General features: G+C 42.6%; 1 protein-coding gene across 2 annotated transcripts in view; it reads left to right on the forward strand.

Annotated features, from left to right (window-relative positions):
• Positions 1 to 24,870, forward strand: part of ARHGEF28 (Rho guanine nucleotide exchange factor 28) — a 179,528-nt gene that overhangs the window by 3,862 nt on the left and 150,796 nt on the right. For both annotated transcript variants that reach the window (XR_012645767.1, XM_074995427.1), the window contains exon 2: positions 5,042 to 5,085. Coding sequence is in view for 1 of the 2 variants with exons in the window: in XM_074995427.1 (XP_074851528.1) it covers positions 5,053 to 5,085 (33 nt within the window). In the remaining variant the exon portion in view is untranslated. The remainder of the gene's footprint in view (positions 1 to 5,041; positions 5,086 to 24,870) is intronic.

A 24,870-nucleotide genomic window follows, 5' to 3' on the forward strand; every position in this document is an offset into this window, starting at 1 on the left:
TGTAATGGCTCTGGCTGGATATGCATGCTGTGGTATGGGGCCACAGTGAGGGGTTTGGGATGAAGGAGGGGGTTCTTGGCTACTGAGATAGGAGTTGCCCCATCTTCTTGCCTCACAGGAGCACCTGTGGTTTGGGGGGAGAAGGCACCTCTCCCCGCTGTGTCAGCTCTGCAGGATAGGTGCCCATTTCCCTCCCTGGCTGGTTCTGTCTGTATCTGGGTGGAGCTGAGGGTGGGCCACCCCAGCAGATCCTAGTGCCAAAGGTAGGGCTGGGCCAGGCTGGGCTGTCCAGGCCATGGCAAGGGGGACAGGGCTGCTCCTGCTGTGGTTGCATTTGGGCTGCAGTCTGTCCTTCCTGGCAGATCTGGGCTGCCACAGCCACAGCTGGATTCATGCTGAAGGAGAGGTTCAGGTTCAGGCTGTCCCTCCCCAGGCTGGAGACTGGACTGGGTTGGGGGTGAGCAACCTGTCTCTGGCTGCATCAGGTCCCCACCTTGGGCAGGTTCCTTGAGCACCTGCACAGCACTAAATAGGCAGCTGCGTGGCCACACAGTTTACAGAGAGCTTAGACTGAGTCAAATCCCATTTCAGTCTTCTCAGTACCAGTCATGCCTAATTCTTTCAACCTTTTCTCACAGGTCATGTTTTTCAAACTTTATCCTGGTAGTTGCTCTCCTTTGAACTCTTTAATCTGTTTCTTTCTTTCTTCCAATGTGGTTCCTGAAGTTGAGGCTTTGCCAGTGATGAACAGAATGGAATATTTACCTCTTGTTTCTTACAAACAGCACTTCTGCTAGTACATCCTAGAATGACATTTGCCTTTTTTTTTTTTGCAGCAGCATCACATCTTCAGTTTGTTATCCACAAGAAGCCCCAGGTCCTTTTTGGGAGGGCTGCTGCCTACCTCCTTCTTTCCAGTTTTGTTGTTGTACATTTGATTTTTTTTTTTCCACCCTCATTCCAAAATACAGTGCTTTGCATTTGTCTTTAGGGAATTTCAGGGATTCCCGGCAATGACTTGGGATAACTGCTGGAGAGACTTTAGTCCTTTGTGCGGAATGCCTTTTTGAACAATAACTGACATCGAAACGTGTGAAAGGAACTGCAAAGCAGAACTATTGGCTTGGAATGTTAATATTATATATGTTGGTGTTAACAAGTTCCTATTCAGGAAGTGAAAAGAGGATCAATTAAGTGCCCCTTTGTTTCCAAGAAACATTATCAATTGGTGATTATCAGAAGAGTTGTTTGTAGATGATCATTAGTATGTTTTAAATGAGTGCAGCAAGCATTCTTTACAAGGTTTAATGTTTTCATAATGCTTGGCAGTTTGCAGATTATGGGTATTTATTAGAAGAATATAAAACACCCATTTCTCAAGCAGGCATTTCTGTTACTATCTTTAAAATTTAGATTCAGTTCTGCCTGTCTGTTCTTGTAACTCAGTAACACATTAGGAATGAAGTAAAAATTGTGTGTGTGTTTTGAGCTCCATATGAGCATATGTCTCATGTGAGCAAGTTCATAGTCAAATTCGTGGTCTCATTTGAAATGTAATAGTTAATTGTGATTCTCATTTTGAAATGCTGTACGTTACCCATTTATATTATTTGGATGGTAAGCTCTTGACACCTGCACACCCTGCCTTGTGAAAATTGGCTTAGGAATATGCATAACTTGAAAATGCTACATGCAAAACAGGTCATGTAACATGTCAATTTTATAGTTACAATCTTCTGGATCTGTACATCCTTTTTTGGTGCATGTATCGCTCTTGTGAAGTTATAAATATGAAGTGTGAATCTCAGCAGGGTAGCCATGTTTGTATCTTCACAAAACAAAGCAAGCAGTCCTGTAGCACCTTACAGGCCAACAGTTGCATTTGTTAGGTAATGAGCTTTCATGGCCTCAATATTATACTAGATTTAGTGAGGTTCCATCTTCAGCTCTGTAGCCTCCCCTACCAGAGCCCTGCACTTCCTTGCTCCTCCTACTCACTCCCAGCACTTTTGGCATGTGAAAATAACCTGAATCTCACTCTGTTCCCACTTCTCCAAGCTAGAACACTGTGAACAGCTGATTTGTTGCTTTCCAGCTGTAGGATGGAGAAGGAGGGGCAGGGATGGAGCTTGATTCGGGTACTTCACATACTCCAAAGGTGCTGGGAGGGAGGAGGAAGCGCAAGGAATTGTGGGGTCTCTGGTGTCCTGGTGTGTGTGAGGCATAGGGGGGAGGCAAGGCTGACAGGCACCCCAGGCCCCAGGACCTGGCGCTGTGCCCTCAGAAGGAGCGAGGCCAAGGGTGTTCAACCCTTAGCGCTTCCTGGACCATGGCACTGGGCCTCCCCTACCCCACGCAGCAGAGGCACAGCACTGCTGTGGCACTTCAAGGGGCCTCTATGAAGTGCCAGCCCCCTATGCTTGTACCACCTTTGCCCTGCCCCCTCCCGGTCGATGGGCCTGCATTGGGGAGAGGGGCAGACAGGGGGTCTGTAAGCCATATGTGGCGCCCCATGGGCCATGTGCAGTCCACAGGCTGCTGGTTGCCCACCATTACTAGATACTTTGTGTGGTTGTGAAGAGAATATCCCTGTCCTGATGAGCCTACGCTGTAAGTAGCATATTCATCAGGCATGTCCAACCTGCGGCCCATGGGCCGCATGCGGCCCTGGACAGCTAGTAATGCGGCCCCACAAGATTGTAAACTTTTACCATTATTATGTGATTTATATACATTAACAATATTATATATTTTATATACGGACCAAGACAATTCCTCTTCGCTCAATGTGGCCCAGTCAAGCCAAAAGGTTGGACACCCATGATATACATGAAGCATGAGGGAAGGTGTGTGTGAGCTCCTTGATTTTAGTGAATGCTATTTATTGTGTGGACCATATACATGGTATGAACTTCACTCCCTACTAAACGAGGAGCTGTACAACGTCAGCCATTTGCACAGTCATAATTCCCAGATTAGGGACTAAACTATGTCTCCTGTTGCATAAACAAGAGGGCATAGTGAGCCCTGCCTTTCCCGTCCCTCCGTGCATTCCTGCAGAACCCAAGGGGGTTGGTCTGTATCTCTTGGAATTATATCTAGCGTGTGACCATAGTTAGAGAGATGCTTTTTTTTTTTTTTTTTTTTTTCCACTGAGACGCTCCTGCGATTTATAGGAGGGTCAGCATTCATGTTGTAAAAGAGGTTGGGGGGGTTACGTGTGATGGTCTTTGGACTTCTTTATGTATCTGGACAATTGGAGAGTACCATATTCCTTAGAAAATAGAAGAGAACCACTGGAGATTTTGCTGGCTGGCATGTTGAAGCTCAAAAGTAGATTTGACATGCATTTCATTTCACTGTAAAGCATGACACAAAATGATGCAGTTCCCGCTGACTTGTTTGTAAGTACAACAAGTTGGTAGCAAAAATTGGGGCTTGATGAGAGATCTAAGATAGGAGGTCACGTGCTTCATCCTTTCTGAAATGTGACAGTTTTGGAAAACAGCGTCTTCGATAATTCCTCAAGAAACAATTTTTTGGATTATCTGTCGTACCTCCTTTAGTCTGTACAAACACAAATGTGCTTTGTGTATTAATCTCAGTTAGGGTCAGATTTGGGGCTGGTTGCGGTGTAACTAAAGAACCTTGACTGTGCTTTGCAGTCAGAACAAGGCACCTTGAAACCAACTTCCTCCTCCTCCTCCTCCCTTCCTCCGAACAAAATAAAACAAGAGCTTCTATCTGAGTCTATCTATTGACTAAATACAAACTTCATTTGACTACTGTTTGGGAGGATTAGCAGGCAGTGCCTGACCTGCTGCTCCAGACCTTGGTTTCAGAACAAAAATCTATAGGAGATCTACAAAGCATATGGTGTGAAAGATTGGCCTTGGTTTGCCATCTGTGCTCAGTATTCTTGCAAAGCATATTGCCTTTCTGTCAAAGTTGGGAGAAAATCAAAACATAATGGCACACCCAGTGTTACTCATATGCATGTGAGAAGATGGCTGCATGAGACTAGTATAAGTAAACCATTTTCTAAGAATGTTTGTGTTTATGGTGTAAACTGCAAGTAAGTTCTGCAATAAGTAGAAGGGAAAACATTCCAATTATGCGTGACTCATAGTAGGCTATGTATATGCGTGAACAGGCTGTGCACAACATAATTGTATTATTACTGGAAAGGGTTCAACTTTAACAGCAAACATGCATCTGAGTTGAGACGGCATCCTTTTAAGACAGGCTTTCTTTTTGCTGTTTTGGTGTGCCGAGAGAGAGAAGTTGTATGTAGTACATTCATCCACCTGGGGTTTCTAAAGGCATGGAGTGCTTATAACTTTTTTTTCTAATTTTGTAAATATGTTGGTTTTAGGGAAGGCATTTTTTTCTGTGGAGATATTGGAGGAAGAAATTAAATATAATACTAGAAATCAGTGTTACCTTGACTATATTGAAATAGTAGTAATTTAAACTGATCATCTAACATGCATTTGTTAAATGACTCTAAGCAGTTATTTGTCACCTTAGGTGCTTTTTAAGGCAGTCAGTGGCAGATTGGACCCTGTTAAGTGCTTATATGAAGGAATTAAAAAGACAAACCCCAAAACCAGACTCTTGAATTTTGGTGTTAAACACAAAGGTAGATTCAAGTACATCCCAGAGTCAAATTTACAATTCCTTTCTCTGCCACTCTTGATATACTCAGCATTCACGTACTATCAATATTAACATCTGGATGGCTGGACTCAGAAATGTTCACAGACCTGTTTTGTTTAGTTTACTGTGTAAACTATTGCAGGGGACAACACACACAACATATAACAAGAAAAAATCCTTCTCCAATATTATACATACATTTCTTTCCCCTTTGATGGAAGAAAATGAGAACAACTGCAAGTTTGATAAATCTAGTCTTTTACTGTCCTCATTCTGGATGATATTCAGATACCATGGTGATTGGCATGTTAAAAGAACCTGAATAGTATCAGTGCCCTGTGATTCAGTGTGTGATAATTACTCTGGTTTATTCTGTTTGTAGATGCTGTAACAATGGAGCTGAGCTGCACTGAAGTACCTCTTTATGTAAGTTCTACAACATTAGGCTTTTGCCCTAAGAGGCTCTTTCTTTGGGATAACAGCTTATTCAGGGCAGAATGAATGAAAAAGAAAGCTGTTCTCTGGTTGACTGAGACTTTAGGCCATTGAATGTTGCTGTCTAATTCAGGCGTTTCTCAAGGTAGTGTTCTATGAGTAATACGGCTCAAGTTGCTGAAGTCAGTTTAAAATTACTTTCTCTTAATAATTATTTTATATTTTCTTCATTTTAGTACTTAAAAACAGAGACAATGAGTTACTCCATAGTTTAAAGTTGCAACCGTCTTTCTGCTATAAATCCTTATTTGCCATTTTCCTTTCCAGCCCATTTTCCTTCCTGCTCATATACATAAAAGTCCTCTCGACCTCAAAATTGGCAGTCTATATTTGGTGCCAAGGTACTTTTCTGAGTGCAATGTGGAATTGATTGGACAAGAAGTTTTTGGATGATGACACCCTAAAAATAGAGAAGCACATTAGAGTTCAAAAAGCCATCTGACTGTGAAGCAACAGAGGCCACACAGTGAATAAAATTTAGTTTTCTGGATTCCTTATGGGGCTCTGATGTAGAGGATGAAAAGTTTAAGGATAAATTTTGAATTTCAAAAGTTATTTAATGTTTAGATTTGTAATGGTTCTATTGAACATCTGCTAGAGCAAGCTTAGTGTTTGGCTGTCCCGGAACTGCTGGAGTTCTCCTCTTTTCTTAACAATAAAATCTCTTTTTTCTTTTCCGCTTTTGTAACCCATTTAGAGGTTATTGGATGAAGAAAGAGAAAACGTCTGCCAAAAGACTTGCAAGCTAAGATGATGAGTTTTGCGGTGGTGATTAGAGGCATTGCCTCTTTCCTGGGGATCTACTGAGGTTTACGGAGGTGGGAACCTGTAGTGAGCCTTAGGAGGATTTATCAATTCCCCTGCAGTGTGTAAGAAACTTGCTGGGTTAATCTCCCCAACCTTTAGGCACAGTGAGGGCCTGTCACTGTAGCTGAGCTTTGCGAGGCTCATTGAAGGTCAGCCTCACATAAACTTTAGTGAAGATGTTAGTCTTAGATATGCCTATTTTGACTATTTGGGCAGATCTGGTGTCCATAACCTCTGTTTGCCGGAAGCTGGGAATGGGCAACACTTGTCAACTTGATGATTATCTATTCTGTTTGTTGTCTCTGGGCCACAGTTGGAAGACAGAATACTGGGCCAGATGGACCTTTGGTCTGACCCAGTGTGGTTGTTCTTATGTTCTTATTGGAGGCCTCATGGACATAATTTGGTTTTCAGTTGGACAGCTGCTTGCTGTTCCCCTGAGGCTTGTGGGGATGGTAGTTGTGTTCGGGAGTGCGCTAAAATCTGGGAAAAAGATGAGTTTTGAATTTCCTAGGTGGAGCAGAGGGGCCTTCTGGGGCAGCTGGTGTCCTGTTGAGTCTTGTAGGTCTCTCAGAAGCTGGGGTCCAAGACATCCCTGAATAGCCTATTAAGGCTGACAGAAAGAATCTGGTCGATGCAACTCTTCAGGGACTCACAGGGGACCCTACAAGCCTCCTTGGGTGGGTGCAGGAAGTAGATGGTTACTATAAACTGTAGATCATGAGGAGTCCCTGACAAAACTAATGAGGCTCACCATGGGGTTGTTGCAGATATACAGGTGGAGTCTATTCCTTGCACCTTCTGTCCCAGGTTCATAGGCAACTTTTCTAAGGATCTTGACAACCATGACATTTTTTGTTGCTTGGGTTATTCTCAGTTTAGCTGGGAAACCAAACGAAGAGTCTATTCTATCCCCTGGGCAGAAGCCCTTGAGTAAGAACATTTTTCTTTTAGCTAAGGCCAATCATTGTTCACATGCATCTCAGAAGTTCCTTTTATTTGAGCAACTCCTGCCTTTTTTGTGTGGCTTTCATGGAAAATATAACCCAGACAGTATTTAAATTAGATGTGAAAATGGTTCTTTAGTCCATGTTCACTAAGCAGTATTCTGGCTTTTTGAGTTTGTTTTAAAATAGCCTGAACTTTGGTTTCAGAAGAAGATATGCCATGACATGAGTCCGAGTTTTAGTTAGTTTTGTCTCTTTTGAAGATGTGAGTATGTGTGTGGGGAGGAAGGAGAGAGTGAAAAATGGACAGCTGCGGGCAGGTAGGCAGGCTGACAGCCACAGAGCAGCTTCAAGTTGTGCTTAACTCACGTTAAAGCAAGTTATGCGTAACTTGAAGCTGCGTATTTCGGGGATTTACTGTAGTAGATGCCATTCCTCAGTTTGGAAAAATGCATTATTTTGATACATTTTCTACATAAATAATTGCAGTGACAGCAACAGGATTGCAGTTTAATTACCACACCTATAAATGTCATGATTTCAAAAATAAATTATAATGAAAGAGAAAACTGAAGGTTTCAAACACACGTTTTTCAGCTAATAGAAGGACCTGTTTTCAGCTTCTAGGAAGCAAAGTATTATTGACCACATTACAGAGTTTTCCTTAGTAAACAACTGAAATATTCAGGATTGTCCAAACCACTATTACCTGATTAATAAAACAGTATGGTATAGTGTAGTGTGTAGTCCATATGTCCAATAATTCTGATGTATTATTTGAGCCAACATAGTTCTGACTTGAATTTATTATAGCATCTTAGTTTTCTTCTCCTAACATTTATTATTTTTGTTTTAACTCAAACAGTGTAAAATGACTGGGAGAAAAATGAGCATTTGCTGAAACACTTGCAAGATGTTAAATTGCTTAAAATAAGGGAACTCTGCTATTGTAATCTATAAATGGTTAGCCTACAAGAAAGCAAGTGGCTTTATGTAAGTGTATGTCTATACAGCAAAATTATTTCCGAATAATGGTGGTTGTTTTGAAAAGATTTTGCGAACGTCTACACGATGCAGGCGCTATTTCAAAATAATTTTGAAATAGCGGATGGCTTATTTCAAAATCAGTAAACCTCATTCCATGAGAAATAGCACCTGTTTCAAAATAGGGGCTGTGCAGACAGGACATAGAGCTGATTTTGAAATGCGTCATTGTGCTGCCAATGGCTTTATTTCAAAATAGGCTCTTGTGTCTGGATGCTCTGTTTTGAAATAGCTCTCAGCTGTTTTGAAATGCATTTGTGTGTAGCAGTGTTATTTCTGAATAAGCTATCCTGGAAAATCTCTTCCTGAATAGTCTCCCCCCGCACCACAAATAACGCTGCTGTATAGACATAGCCCAAGACTCCAGGCTTTTTGTTTAGCAATAAGTAGCCATTTTTCAGCAATGTTATTGATTCTCTATATTATCTTTAAGCACTTGCAGAGTAAATGCTACAGAAATATTTCAGGAAGTGTCATGCTGTCATGGGGGATAGATATTCACTGGAGACGTAAAATTCACAGAACGAGAGAGAGAGGGCTCAGAGAAGACTGTAGAGTACACTGCACTCAGTCTGACAGGCTCTGTGCTTAGGGGGGTGTGATTTGGAAGGCAATGGAGGAGGCGGAGACATGTCCACAAAACCTAGCTGATCTTTGAGTTCTACCAGGAGATACAGCTCCAATCTAGCAGGACTGCGGAACTGTATGGTGTCTCCCTTCCTTCTCTAGTCCATTGCATCTCACTCACTAGATTCTTTTGATCCTCTAAATGTGCTTTCCTGAAATACCAGACTTCTGTTTTCTATGACCCTATCTCTTACTATGCTGAATTGAACAAGCTTGGATCATTGGTTCCATGTTTCCCTTGGGTTCTGGCATTCTCAGGCAGTCTCCTGAGCTTACTGTCCCTTGCATTACAGTGGGATGTCTGGTAGTTTCTTTAAGCTTTTCAGATGATTATAATCACTTTGCTGATATTAAAAAAACAGACTTCCAATGTTTGCCTGCTATCCATTTAACATTATTCAGTGTTCATGCTGTCCTCTGTATTTAAAGGGCAGTTAATCAGAAAAGCGAGTGTGTAGAAATGATAACGTTCTCACTCAGTGGACCTGCACCTGTGTGTATCTGCTGCCTTATATGCTTACTTTAGGTCTTAAGGCCCTATGTTTCCCTCTGCTGATTTGTGTGAAAGAGAACAAATTCCTCTAAAAGCCTGTTGGAAACTGTTCAGGTAGTGGAGGTATGGTAGCTCTGTTGTATTTTCCTCCTTTTCCCCTCTCAGGTCACTCTGCCCAGCACAGAAATCAGAGCAGTCCACAAAGTTGTGAAGGAGACTTGCTGGGGCTGCAAGGGGCATGAATAGTCTCGAAATAGTCTCGAAATGAATAGTCTGCACATATAGGGCTGGTAAAGTATATACACACTGTGCCCCCTTAATAGCACAGTTAGAAATAGCTGTGCAGACAGAGAAGTACAGGTTAGGGTGAGTAAAGACATGGCAGGACTGTGAGGTGCTTACCCCACACCTCTCCCTTATGCACCCAAGGAGTGCTCCAGTATCTACAGGGCTGTTTTTAGCAGACAGTTACCTGCTGACTCCCTGCTGTGAAGTCTTTGCCTGTGTCTGGCAAAGGCTCTGCTGGCTCCGATGGAGCTGGTGGAACTTTGCCTGCCACTGGCAGCAGGGAGGGTTTTGGTTGACTGAGGCAGCCACTGAGGCTCATTGCCAGAGCCTTTCATTGCTGCGTGTAGCTGCATACCACAATGTGGATGCAGCCTGCCTTTCCATGCTGCATGAATGCCACCACTATTGTAGTCAAGAGCAGAACTACAGGTTACACCTTACTGGTCTGGCACCTTAGGACCTGAGTGTTCCTGAGAGATTTTGCTGGATGTGGGGAGGTTAATGCCCCTGGTCCCTGCTCCCTCGCTGCTGCTGCTTGTCCTCTGGCTGCAGTGTCCTGCTGCTGGCTCCCCGGACCTTTGGCCACAGCTCGCTGTTGCTGTTGGCTCCCCAGTGCTCTGACCCTCTCTGCTCTGGTCCTGTGCCCCAACACAGTTGCGGGGGCTGGCATCTGCTCTGGCTCCAGCCCCAATGGGGCTGCTGGGCTACTAACTCTGGGTTGCTCTCCTGCCTTGGCTCCCTGGTGCAGGAGCATCCCTGGTCCAGTAGGACCAGGGATGTTGCCAGATCAGAAAGTGCCAATTTTAGGAGGTGCAACCTGTATCATCAGTTCACAGAACTGCAGAGATTTCCTTGTAGAGGTTAACAGCGTCCCAGTTTGCATCATATTCAGGAAGATTCATCATCTCTGCTGTGACATCCTGGTCTGTTCGTTTAAAGCCATTCTTCAGAAGAAGCCGTGGTGCCCCAGGGACAAAGAGGCTAGTAGAGCAATATGGAGGCACTGAGATTTTAGGTAGTTGTCTTGATACCCATCGGATTCCCCTACAATCCATAAGGATAGGGAAGGTCTCTCAATAGCAAGTTGTCTACTAGAGCATACCAGTCAAACAGTGAAACTGACCATTAAAGCTCATACAGAATTGTCTCACAAAAACCTATCCTATTTGGAAATGTGTCCATGTCAAAAACAAAATCTGCTGTGAGAAAATGTTGATTTATTTTTGAAATGGGGGGAAGAAGAGGGAGGAAATTTTGCCAGTTGGATAATTGAAAATAAAAAAAAAATTTTGAATTGACCCTGTAAAATGATTTTTTTGCGTTTTGACTACCAATGTGATTTTGTTTTGGGTTTTTGGAAACAAAAATTTGTTTTCCTTTTTGATTTTGTGGGCTTTCTTTTGACCACTTATCTGTTGGAAAGAAATTGTGGAAAGACCTACTTTTCTTACTTTTTATTCTGCTGTAACTGATAAAAGTTAGAAAATGAAGCAAAATATTTACTTTGTTTGAAAAGTCTGAAACAAAAATTACAGTTTTTGGTTTGAAATGTCATTTAAATCAAAACAAAAGGAACATTTTTGTTTCAGTTCAAAATGAAAATTTCCACAGAAAATGCACAAATTTTCAGTAGAAAATGTTAAAAAATGGGTTTGCCAGTGAAATTTGGTGTGGGGGAAAAATGTGGGTTTTCAGGATGTGTTTTTCTTGGCTTGTCCGGTGCGTATTTTTGATCAGTGCTTTGTTCTTGGTAAGATTCTTGAAGTAAGTGAAACATAGAACACCTCCTAAGTACTTATGTGGGTCCCATTACCATGAAATCCAAATGTGGAACAATCTCTTATTTATGTTTGCAACATGGCTACGAGATGTGCTATTATTCCCATTTTACAGATGGAAGTTGAGGGCTTAGACTCTGTGACTTGCCTAAGGGTATCAGGAAGTCCATAGTAGAGCAGCTGCTGGCAGCCAGGTCTCAGAGATCCTAGGGTAGTGCCATAACCGGTAGATATCTTTCCTTTCTAGTGTGTTTAGTTATCAAGGTGCTGTCTATACAACCACTTCTCTTCAGATTTCTCATTGTTGCCACCAGTGTAGCTCAGCTTACAATAGCAATGGTGGAAGAAATAGTTCAGAGCAATCAACTGTTGAAGTTTTAATTAGTGTGCCATCTATTGCTCAGAACAGAAGTTCTAGATGTTGCTAGACTTGGCAGAGTATCTTGTGTTGCTTTGCTGCTAGTACAGAAATGAGAAATTAGAATTAAAATGCTAGTGTAGCCAAGATCTGTCTTGGCTGTGTTTCTCAAAGTCAACATACAGACAGCCTATCCCTGCGGGGCATCTCTATATTACAACTTGTTTCAGTTAATTGTACCTTGTTCAATAGTCTTTTCATTTCCTCCTGCAACTGTGGAAGCATTTCAAAGTTCTTTTGATCCCTTGTTACCTTTTCAAAGAATGTCTCTTCTTTCCAGGGGTGCTTTGGCTAATACCCAGGCTTTTTTGCTTCTTTCTTCTTTCAGGATATGTCTTTCTGGTAGGGTAAGTGGGCATAGTTCTCCAAGTTGAAACTCATTGCAGGTGTTTTTGCCTAGGTTCCTTTATAGTATAAGGTATCTAAATAAGAACATTCAGAAGATTATACTTGATTTTTTTTTAAAAGTTAGTTTTCAGATCTTTTTCCTAAAGCTACAAGGAATGTAAAATGAAATAAAGGAAAAGCTACATCAAGACATTGTCAGAGACCATCAGGTATAGAGAGTGAAGACAACAAATTCCTTGACTGACTTTCATGGGTTTTGGGAGCACAGGCTGCCATATTTACAGGAAGTGTAAACTCTTTCAGTCATCTGGTGGGTAAGGATTGCAGCAAAATATGCATCAGCCAGGAGAATCCTCGCTTATGAAAAGGGTCATTTTGTGATCTAGAAACCATAGCATCATACGAGGGAAAAGTGATAATGAATCTACTCTTTAAGAGGGAGAAATTGATTGAAAAAGAGAGAGTAAGGAATTTTGGCACCCTGGACCGTGAATTGTTTGAATTCATCATTATTTGTGTCATAGTAGCACCTAGGTGCTCCAGTCTGGGACAGGGTCCCTTTATAGTAGTTATAACTTTAAGAAATGTGCTTATTGTTGTTTTATGCAGGGTTTTTATAAATGAGATTACAGGGAGAAGCTGGACATTGAATATTACGGAATGATTTAATAGGTCTACTGTTTGCTTTTATTCTTTAATAATTTTGTTAACGTTTGTGATTGCTGTTTTTTCCCCCGAGGCGGGCCATTAACCAGTATTCTGAGTTTCTATAATGTTGACATAAAAGATCTTTTAAAAAGGCGAGGCAGCTTAAACAAGTCTGTAACAGAGATCACTTGGCATGCATCGGATAGGCTAGAGGCAGGTGGTTTTTAACCATGCCTTTGTTATACATCATATGCTCGGTTGTTCAACATATGAAAGCATTTTTTACATTGCGGTAAAAATACCATTTTATGTTTTCTGAGCAACCATTTCCACTGGAGACTGTTCCACACAGTGACCCCAGTTTAAATATTTCTTGGGGGTAGGGGAATAACTTCTGGTCCCTCCTTCTTCCTGTCTGGGGCCCTGTTCTGCCCTGCTTGTCCCTTCCCCCTTAGGGATTTTGGGTCTCCCTCAGCCGTGGAGTCTGCCCTCTCTCTCATCCCACACACTGCATGAGCTGATGCCCCTAGCTGAGATCTTACCAGACTCTGATGTTCTCTTCTGTATAGGAACAGGCTCCCTGTAGAAAAGGTTGCAATTCCATTTGGCCTAGTGGACTGGGCAGAGGTGGAAGAAGGCCATATTTGAATGTCATAATCAGCGGTTGCAATACCACTCACGGACATTTGGCCTGGCCATCTTTCTGTAGGGAGGGGTGGATGGATCCAATTCCGACGGTGTTGTGACCCTGCAGCTGAACCAATGCTTTGGACAGCTCTGGCAGCAGTTTACAGATTTAATGGGACCACTGGTTAAAAGTGGGCAGGCTCTGTGTCCTGTGGAACTTTGAGCAAACCTCAAAACCGTATGTTCTCCTCAGTCTTCCCAAATTTGCTCCACTGATTCCACCTCCTCAGGTATTTTGCTTTTACTGGTTTTCTGGATGGTCAGCCGAAGTTTCTGAAGTTTGTCTCAGTACTGTACTCCCTGTTACACCTCTGTGGCTACATCTATACTAGCCAAAATCTTTGAAATGGCCATGCAAATGGCCATTTTGAAGTTTACTAATGAAGCGCTGAAATACGTATTCAGCGCCTCATTAGCATGCGGGCGGCTGCGGCACTTCGAAATTGACATGGCTCGCCGCCGCACGGCTCATCCAGACGGGGCTCCTTTTCGAAAGGACCCCGGCTACTTCGAAGTCCCCTTATTCCTATGAGCAGATTACCAGATGCCAAGACTTGAATGTAATGTTCAGGGTGTCACCCAGGGTCCTATGCAAGGGGCCTTGTTACTTTCTTGCTGCATGACACAGCATCTACTTTTTTGGAACTATGATTCATTGTGAGTGCCCTATCTTGTTATGAAATCTCTCCCACCGTAAGGGCTCTGTGTGCAGAAGGTGAACAACAGTCCAAAGGTGGAAGGAGCAGGGTGGTACAAGGGTGCATTGGTTGAAATGGGATTAATAGAATGGGAGAGGGGCATGCCAGGTTGTGGGAAGATGGTGCTGTGGAGAGTTAAGAGCTGGGCAGCAGTTAGTGATTCAAGTTGGGGGTTTGACATTTGGTATATGGATCAAAGGGGAAACTTAGGGGCTGGGGGTTTGCTTTTCTTCTGCCACTATGCTTTACTTGAAAGTGTTAAATGACTCTGTCATCTCATTTGTCATTTCACTTTTCCATGTTGTATTTTCAGTACAAATTCCATTTTAACCTCAGAACCTGGCCACTGTAGGAATGTCTTCACTGTAGCATTAGCTGGACTTATCTGTGCTTGAGTTACTTCTCCTAAGTTAGCCTAGCCTGAGGGCAGCCGCACAGAGAAACGACAGAGAAACAATAGCACTTGCACTGCGCTTGTTCATGGGCGGGCCTGGGGCTTCTGAGGGGCTTTGGTTTTGGTTTTTGCACGGCAGTAAGTCAAGTGGCTCTATGGCTTGTTTCCCAGTGAGTTGTAGGAGAAAGTCTGTCCCTGCTGTGTACATGGAAGAGTGTGGGAAGGGTTTGGAGGACTAGGGGCACATGCGTTGAGCGTGTGCTCTGTTGCAGAATAGAAGTGTTAGTAGCTTACATTTTGTGTTCAGCATCCCGCTAGGGCAGCTAATGCGAATTAAAAGTATCCTGACATATGAGCAAAAAGCTTTTGTGTGTGGATAGGATGTGAGTTGGGAACATTTGAGTTATCTGTCCCAACTTAGCTTTGTAGTGAATACAAGACCAAAATTATAAAACCATATTTGCTGGTCTAGGAGCTCTTCCATTTCGGAGAAGTTGCATTTTGTTGTGCCATAAATAGTCTTTTTAGATTTCCCAAATTTCCTGTAATTTTAATTCCTCCGTCATTACATCTTCAACACAAGAGGTGACACCAGTTTCCTAGGTATGGGTCATGACCCCAAATGGGGTCACTTCATTAGCAGCTGGCGTCATGGCAATCCAAAGTGTGTGGAGGAGGCCATTTTACAAAATGGCATCCTCTGTACAGTGTGACCTCAGCTAGAACATAGGTCATGCCACATGAAAGAAGCTGTTTTGCTGTACCAGGTGGCACTCTCTGTGTGGCCTGGCTTCAGGTACAGGCGAGGTTGTGCTGAGTGAAGGGTGCCATTTTTAGATGGCACAATCTATGCTGTGTGGAGTGACAGGAAGCAATAGTTGTGAAAACGGGATGATGCAGGGAAAATGTTTGAGAACCACTGGGCTAACTCCTGCAGCTCTTAGGTGCGTAGGCTACCCTCAAAGGCTCTGGCACGATTTTTAGGATGTGGGGGCTGAGTCCCTTATGCCCCCTCCCTTGCACCTGTTATGTGCCCCTCCGGCAGTTGCTAGCTCTGCTGGACTGGACCAACTGGATGCCATTCATAGCAATGGCATCCCGTCTGGGAGAGATGGCAACCCTTGCCCCTCCGCTACCTCTAGGCTGCAGTCACAGCTGAGGCAACTGCTGAGTCCCAGGCAGCAGCATAGCCTCCATGGCTGGTGGCCTGGACCTGGGGCCAGTGGGTTGTGAGGGCATGGCCAGCAAGTGATGGGCTCCTGAGAGCTGGCAGAGCCCATGAGACTGGTAGGTGGCAAGAAAGCCAGTGGAGTCAGTGGTCCCCGTAGGGACTGCCTGGAGGCCAGGACCTGAGGCAGGCAAAGCTGGTGGTGGGTCAGCAGAAGGGCAGGCCCCTAGGCATGGGGAATCTGGGAGTAAAACCGTGGGATGCTGCTGCATCCCCAAGCCCACATTTCTGCTTCCTGCAACAATGGCCACCCTTTACTTCTGTGAGTAGATGTTAGCCTATGTCAGCATCTCAAGGCTGGGTGGTGGGCTCAGGAAGTAGGAAGTACAGCTTGATCTGATGCACCTTCTGTAGGGATACATTAGTTCTCTCCACATATTGCTAGGATCCGTGAATGAATAAATCTTGAGAATAAATAAGGTTTATGGTTTCCTTTATAAGAACTAGATGTGCTGCCATTGCCAATCTGATCTTGCTTATTAAACATAAAAGCCATATAACTTTTTATGTTCACTATTTGCATAAAGAGTCATGTTGTGCTTAAGGAGTGCATATCTGTCATCTCAGTGCACCTAAAATGCATACTTCATTTAGGCAAATAAATATTTATTCCAAAGGCCTCTGGACATGGTCTTAAACAACTGACAAGATAGAGAGTTGGCAACAGCTACTGCAGGATTAATTTTTCTTTTAAAGTGAAATAAATCAAAACCAAACTGGTGAAGTTAGTGTGATTCCATATCTAGGGGCATTTTATGGGACTTCAGCAGCAAATTCAAGATAATACTGATATTAAGGCAGATAGACCCTATACGTTATGCTCTGAGGATTATAAGGATCCTTCTCCTCCTTTCTAAGCAGCCTCAGCTGTCACTTATCATCAGTCTTTCATCTCAGCCTCATCTTGTGCAAAAGGGGAATTTTTCACTTGTTTTGTGTGTGTACAGAAAATGGTTTCTGTGGAAATTCTCCATGTAAATTTCATGCAAAGCTTCTTAATTGTGCAAAAGCATTTGTTCAGTCCAGTGCTTGCTGTGTACAGCTTGTGTTATTTTCAGATCCACCCCTGTGGTTGTAAACAAAACTCTTGCTTTGGGCATTTTTTTCCTGCAAATCTGGAGCATGCTTTTAGTGTCTTGCGCATACATTCACATAATAAACTCCAAGAGTTTTATTGTTACATCAGTGTAAATCTGTTGACTTCAGCTGAGCTTTGCCATGTTAGATCAACTGGGGATCTGGCACTGAGATGCCGTTTTGTGTATATTATTTGAATTTTTATAATTGCAGATGAGTAAACTTGTACAATTTATAACACTCTTTTTGACACGAGTATATCAGAGTGCATCATCTGTTTCCAGGGTATTGTGTATAGAGAAAATGTTGTTTGTACATATAATTTGGATGTGAAGAAACTTACTTATTAGGACTGTCAACTGATCAAAAAAATCACAAATCATGAGATTTAAAAATAATGATGATTAATGTTCGGTTTGATCACACTGTTTATAACAGAATACCAGTTTGAATTTATAATAAATCTTTCTAGATTTTTTCTAAATTTTCAAATATAATGATTTCATTTACACCACGGAATACAAAATATATAGTGCTCACATGAAAATAATATACAGCACTATACAGGCTCTATTCTGTGGTTAATTGAAATCAATGTGTCTGAAAATGTAGAAACAAATCCAAAAATATTTATAATTAATTCAGATTCTTATTCTGTTATAGCAGTGTAATCAAAACTGTGATTAATCACTATTTTAAATCTAATTAATTTATTTGGTGTTAATCACATTCATTAACTGTGATTAATTGCCACTCCTGTTAGCTGTACGTACTTATTTCCTCTTTAAAGCAACAGAAATGAGAGAAAAAAACTTCTTATATAAGCTATTACTAGTCATCATCTGCTCAGAAGTCAATGACTTGACAAAGTGTTGCACTTTTGTTTTTTACTTTCTGGCTGGCTGAGCTGTGTTTAATTTAATGCTCCTGCTCATGTGTAGCTGTTGTTTTAATACCTGCTTAGCCTTGTATCCAATTACATTTCATTCAAAGAGGTAGTCCCCCACTTTTGGAACAAATCACCAGCAATTGTTTACTAGACTCTAGCAGCAAAGGCAGCTGTGGTAAACATGACACATGATCCTGAAGATATATATGCCACGTTTCTATATTTGTCCTTGTTTTGATTATTCATTATTGAGCAGACAATATGCTTTTGCGTTAACCAGCCTTTGTTGCTTACTGCCACTCCTTGTCCAGGTTGTCTCCTTCTGATGGCTCAGGTTTTGTTCAATATTGTTGATGGTAATAGCTAAGTTTCATTGCAAAGGGCTTTTGTGATGGGTCACAGAAAATATTTTGACATTTTAACCCATTCCCCTCAGACAAAAAAATCACTGAGGTAGATAATATTTTAAGTGATTTGCTTTAAAATATTTAGAATTACCTAAACAATTCATTAAAATGCTGGTGAAGCCCCAACTTTTGTAATGCCCAGCTTGAAAAAATCAGAGACTTCAGCAGTGACCGTCTCGTACTGGCTACGGTTACACTACAGCACTCTGTCAACAGAAGCACTATCAGAAGAGATTTCTCAACAAAACTTCTGTCGGCAGAGTGCGGGCATGCACACAAGGCAATTGGAAGAGTGTTCGGCTCTGCCAAAAGAGCAGCTGGATTGCCCGGCCGCTCCCTTGACAAAAAGGCACCCAGAAGCACAGCAGACAGGGCTGCCTGTTGTTCCGTATGCCCTGTCTGTTGAGAGAAGGCCCCTCAGAGCATCCACGCAGCTTTTTGGTTGACAAATTCTGTCAAAAACAGCATTATGTCTCATGGCTGAGAGGCAGAACAATGCTGGCAGAAGTGCTGAGTTTTGTCGACAGATTGTCAACAGAACACATTTTGTGTGTGGACGTTCCATCAGTTTTGTCGGCAAAACTCGCTAGTGTAACCATAGCCATTGTGGGTATGAAGGAATTACTTGGAGAAATTCTGTTGACTGTATCAGGCAGCAAGTGAGGCTGGACTATCCTAATGGTGATTGCTGGCTTTGAATTGTACGCATAGGTGCACAGCACCTAGCACAGTGGGGTCCTGATTTTGGTAAGGGCCTGTGTATCCTGTTGTAACACTCATAAATAAATAAATAAATATTAATAATAAAATAAGGTGTCCCCCCGTTAAATAATGAAGTAAGCTTAATGAAGTCGGTAAACCAGGTTTGTTTTAGCATCCTGATATTGCGGAGATGCTTTAGCAGCTGGCTTTAAATACTTAAAATAAATATTCCATTTCAGTGAGGCTGCTTACAAATCAGTCATGTAATGTGGTGGTTAGTATGCGTGTGACTATGGTGAATTCTAGTGGTGGGTTGTATCTTACAGGAAGGGTTAAAATCCCACTTCAATTAACAGCTTGCAGGTTTCTCCTCAGGTTGTTGAGATCTCTATTTCTGGAACAATTAATATGTTCTATTTCTACTTCCAATGAATATAGTTGTATCTGCCTTGCAACCTACCACAGCAAGTTTTACAGGGCCTCTTCTCACAATTAGAGGCACATGTGATGTTGAGAGGGTACTTCTCTTAAAACCTTCATAGTTTACAAATAATGTCTCAAGCTATATCCGAAAGAACAATTCCTGTTTTCTTGTAGTGGAGTAAAAATAGTTTTGGGACTCATGCTTTGGGCATACCAATAGAAATGTAATTGTTTTCTTAAACAGTGAATGCTAGGTTTGTCAAGGCAGCTAGGCAAATGTCCTGGCAAATATGAGCAGGAACCAAATGTTTAATTTCCAGAGCAAGGGTTTGTCTGCACATGCAACTATTCCTGAGTATGCTCTGTTTGTGGTGACTCTTCTTCCAAATTTATTGCTTGGGGTTATGGTAAATAAGGGCAAGGCACTTTTTTTTAATCAGGACCAACATTAGCACTAGTAACTCTTTGGATGAGTCAACCAGCCATGCATGCTGAAGGGTTGCTGCTACACCTGCAGTCCAAATTAAAAACAAAAACAAAAATGAGACCCTCAGGGTGATCCCATAAAACTAGACAATTGGCAGTATATGCTGAGCATCCCTGCAGATTTCTTGGGACATCTGTCTCAAAAAAGCAGGGATACTTCTGGGAAAACCTGAACAGGTAGCAAGCCTACTTAGGGTACAACAAAGTGGCTATCACTTTTCCACTGCATCTTTTTTTCAACCGAAGAAGTAAGGTGAAGTAAAGAGAAAGGAAAAAGGAAAGATGGTGACGATATAACCATATCAGACTGAAGATAAAAAGGCTTTTGTTTCAGTTCCGGATTAAGGCTGAAATTCCTTGCTCTTCCCCAGCCGTAGCAGGTGTTGCTTGTTCTCCATCCCTCCCTTGGTCCTGGGTAGTGGCAAGTCTAAAGCCTCTCAAGTGAGTAGAGAAGGCCCAGCTGGTTGCAGACACTGCTGAGTCTTTGCAGTGAGCTCTCTGGTCAGTGAGCTGACCAATGAACAACTCACTCATCATCCTAAGGGATGAACTGCTGCTCTCACATTGCTGGTAGCAGAACTTTGAAGTTCCCTGGTTTTGAAAATTCAGAGGTCTCCACCAAACTAGAGTCTCAGAACTTGGTGTTCCAGTGGACCTGCCTTAATCCACTGTGGGCAAAAGCCTGTTTGCCCAACCCTGCTGTAAATCACCACCCAGTTCCGCTCGGAGGCTAAATAAGTTTACATGTGTGAAAAACCTGTTTTTCTGTTAGATTAAAAGAAAGAGAATGTCTGGCTCTGTAAATCCTGTTAGACTCGTAAACCCTTCTAATCTCTTCTTTGGCTCCAGTGCCAGGGCAGCATTTTCACTAATACGAGGTGTGCTCTGTTTTTTAAGTCCCGAATTCAGGAAATCAGTGTCACAATTGTTTAGTCACAGATTTAGCATGTTTAGAATTTGGCACATATCTTTATAAATGCTCAGTATTTTAGCCCTGCCCACACATTGTCCGTTCCCTTTGGTATCCTAAAACTCTTCGGGCAGTTACGTACTGTCTTGCACAAATTCTGAAGCTCTTTGTTTGGTTCTGTGTGAAAATCTATTTGCCTCTCTATTTTCTGCGATGTGTATGTCTGGAGCCAGGGTCCATTCTCATTTCCAAGGAAGGGAAGTCAATGGAATTGCTCCTGCTTGACTTTGGTATTATGAGTGAACTGAGATCAGAACTCTATTCAGTGTGTACCTATGTTTGGAAATGTTTGGCTTCTCGAGTGGAGAAACTTTTAATCGTTTACAGCAATATTTTCATTGAATTTAAATAGTGAAATGACCGAATATTTGGTCATTCTCTTTGTTAAAATTATAGGGTGAAATCCTGGAAGCCCATAAGTCCAGGGCAAATTTCCCATTCAATTAAAGGTGGTCAGGATTTCACCCATCTTCTCTAAATATCATGGCTTCTTCTATTAAACAATTTTTGGATTAGAGCAGACGGTCTGTGGCTTAATCTAGAAATATTGGAGCTCTAATGCTAAAAGGCTTAGTGAAAATCTGGAGGAAGTGGCCTTGTTGGTTCATGCCTGTGCTACTGGAGAAGTTTGCCTCCATCTATTGCGTATCCAAATAGTTTGTTAGCTAAGAGTCTGCTTGAATTTCAGGTAGCACTGGTAGTCAACACAGTTTTTCTCACCTGCATCTGTTTATATATCTACAAAGCTTTCCTTAGATCCAGACAGTGCTCCAGTCAGAGCTGTCCCATCCATAGGATGAGGTGGGGTTAGCCACCCCAGGCCCTGCAGCAGCTACCACAGCCATCTTACAGATAGGAGGGAGGAGGATTATTTTGGGTAGGGTGCGGGCAGTGAAGGCATGTGGTAAGAGCAGCAGCAGCAGCAGCAGATCGCCTCCCCTTGCATCCTATCCCTCCATCCCATGCGGTGCCAATGGCAGCCTGCTCTGTGCTGCCGCACCCTTCTGTCCTGCTGAGCTCTGCTTCTCTGTGGTGGGGCTGGGAGTGGAGGCCTCCCAGCTGCTGGTGGAGAAGCAAGGCTCAGTGGACCATGAGGGTGCGGTGGAGCACTGCATTGTGAGTGTGTGGGGTGGGAGGCTGAGGGAGGGCAAACCCAAGCGGCTGGTGCTGCTGTCCACCCACTGCCCCAGGTAGTCAGTGGCCAGGCTGGTAAAGGAAGAGGCCAAGGTGGGATGCAGCAGGGAAGAACTGGAGCCTCCGGCATGGGGGTGGTTCCTGGGGCACAGGTGGGGTGTGAGGGGGAGTTACGCTGGGCTCCACTCCTCTCCTCAGGGCAGCTCTGGCCACAGTACTCGTTGCCTCTGTGGCTTCCATATTGAATTATTGCAGCAATGTGCTGTGTATGGAGATTAGCTTGAAGACTATTTAGAAGATACACCTTGTATAGAGTGTGTCTGCTCTTGGGCTTATTTGCAGGAGCCCAGTCTAAAACTGCCTTCTTAAAGCTCCCCTGACTTCCATGTTTCTGGTTGTTGTATGAAATTCCATATGCCCAGGGTGAGCAGGTCAGGAGTGGGCTTCCCCTATAGGTCTGCCAGCTCTAAATTGTGAGTTTTAAGGCATGATTATGACCCTTTTCCTAGGCATTAGCCTAAGAGTGAGTGACAGGAGGGCAGGGGACTGAGCTTATTTGATGGGAGCTGGGGTAGGAGTGGACATGTTAGATATGTTGGTTAAACATATTTTTATGTATGAATAAAGGACCAATTAAAATCTACTGGCACCACGTTCTTCTGGGTTATCCAGGAAACAATGTAGGCATGCTTGGCAGCGCAAAAGAAAAGAGAGAATTTGAATTGTCAATACAGAAATGATCTGAAAGTAGTGTCAAAAGGAGATGTGATCAATTTACTAAGCATCATGCAGGTTCCTAGGAATCTGGCCAAGAGAAGTTCTGTGCTGTCCACAGTATCAAAGCTGTTTTGTATTCAGGCCACTTGGCCAGTTTTTCAATAGGGAAGAGTTCTGTGTGGCTTTTGTGAGTTTAGGTTTTGGTACCTAAAAAGAACATCAGTAGCTTTAGATCACTTCTGTATCATAAACATTTACCTTTTGAGTGGAATAAATAAATATCAGTAAGGAAAACTGCTCAGCCCTAGTATCTGAAATGGACCTTGGAATATCGTTGGTTTTGAGGATGAACAGCTGCCCATAAGTATAAGATTCACAGCATGGGATCCTTCCTCTCAGCCTTCCTTTCTACGAGGCTACAAGGAAGTGGAAAATTAAGTTTTGAAAGTATTAAAAAATTGGTTCAGCGTCAAAGGAGTATTGATTCAACAGAGAGTATAATAGTTGTAGAGTTACATCATTTTCAATGTAGTGCACATCTTTAGAGGGAAAATATCAGGAAAAGGTTTTTATGCTCTATTTTAATTACAATTTTAATTAATAAGTAAAGATTAACTTTTTTCTTTTCTTTAGGTCTCTGACCTCCAAATGCATGTTAGCTCCCATAAGTAATAACAGCGTGCTTTACAGGTTATATTTTAAAATAAGTTAATTATTTGAAGCGTCAGTTTCATGTACTGTGTGTGCTGTAAAACTTTTTTCTGTCCTTTTCCCTTTGAGTAGTGATCTGTGAAGGTTATTTAGAACTGAATTGTATCCTTTAAATGTTCAGAACGCTGGCTTTACTCACTTCCGCCTCACAGTTCATGGGTTGAGACTAGATATGCTGTGGCTCAAGTAGGTGTAATGGACTAGGTGCAGCAATCATGAGTGAAGTGCCTTTGTAAGGCTCGACAAGGGGTTACTAAAGACAGCATGTAAGTATTGTGGTGGCAACAGTTCTCAAACGGTTTCCTTTATGATTCTAACAGACAAGAAGGACCAGCAGTACAGTACTTAGAACATTACCTGTAAACAGTTGGAGAGGAAATAATCAGGGTGTGAATTTATTGTGTAATTTTCACTTCTATAGTAGTGCCACATGTTTGCCTCGGTGACGGGTTAAGTGAGGAAATGACACTAACAGGCTAGTACTTCAACTCTCATTAGCATAACTATAATCTAGCAGTGACAGAAGAAAGATGGTAGTCAATGGATGTGTTTAATTAGGCTGCTACTTTATTCACTTAAAATAAATGTGAGTACCTGGCAATAAATTGTATGGTGTGGGTCAGCATCATTCCCTCAAGCATTTCCACATACTCCCCAATCAGGTCCCAGCTGTGCCGTTGCTGCAACCTCAGATGAGAGTTAAAGGAAGCTAGAAAAGGAGGAAGTTCGGCTCCCCACTGTAGCAGATGTAAGAGCCCCGTACCTCATTTCTTCTGCGCCCTGAAAGGGGTGGGAATAGACTGCAGGAGCAGGATTGTCTCTTTGCTGAACCCCAATATAGGCTCCCCAGCAATCTTGTGGGATACTTTCCTTTGAATCCTGTTCCAGTTGTTTTCTCTGATAACCACATCCCATGTTCTCTCTGATAACCGTGTCCCTTCCATGCTAAGTACCTGCAGTGAATAGCTCACAAGTTTTACTGATAAAGTTGTGGCACGATGATCTTACCACCGCCCCGCCCCCAACTGGGACCCAAGCTCTTGTGGGGGTAGGTGAAAAAACACACCTTAACACACCTTGACTTGGCCTAGCTCTTGGGAGCATGGGGGTGGGGGATGGGGAAGGGCAACAACATGATGTGTCCATGTGTCCATGGATGATAAAGGGATCTGGTTCTTTTTTAGATTTTAAGGGTCAGAGGGCAGGTGCCACCTGCCCAATCTAAATGAAAGAGGTTTCTTTGGGACTGTATGAGATAGAAATACTACTCTGTCTGGTAAGCTGGATAGGCAGTGTCCATCCCCAACTTGGCTCAGGTGTTTCCTGTTCCTCCCTGCTCTGCACAGGTAGACTTCATCCCTTCTTCCTCTACGCTACCAGTTGTGGGAGGAGCCCTTAGAGGGGAAACAATGACTTCCAGCCAGCTGGATGAAGACTTGCCACATAAAGTTTGTGAGCACATTGTATGTAATAAGAAAAATTAGCCGGTGGCTGAACACCTAGGCTTGGGAGACATCCAGTCTCCGCTGAACTCAATGGCAAAACTACCATTGACTTCGGTGGAGTGAGGCTTCACTCAATATTTTTAATATGTTTGTCCTGCTCCAAAAAGCATCCTTAGATCATGTATAATATACAAAAACAATATATGTAATATTATTTAACATTTATATTGTGCATTATGTTTTCACATCAAAGTATTGCTGATATTAAAAAAAAAAGTCAGATTCAGAAGACATGAGAATTGAATTGGCCAAACTCTTGATCAAACTTTTTGTACCTGTTTTTCAGAGGT

Source organism: Carettochelys insculpta, chromosome 5 (genome assembly GCF_033958435.1).
Source record: "Carettochelys insculpta isolate YL-2023 chromosome 5, ASM3395843v1, whole genome shotgun sequence".
Taxonomy (NCBI): Eukaryota; Metazoa; Chordata; order Testudines; family Carettochelyidae; genus Carettochelys; species Carettochelys insculpta.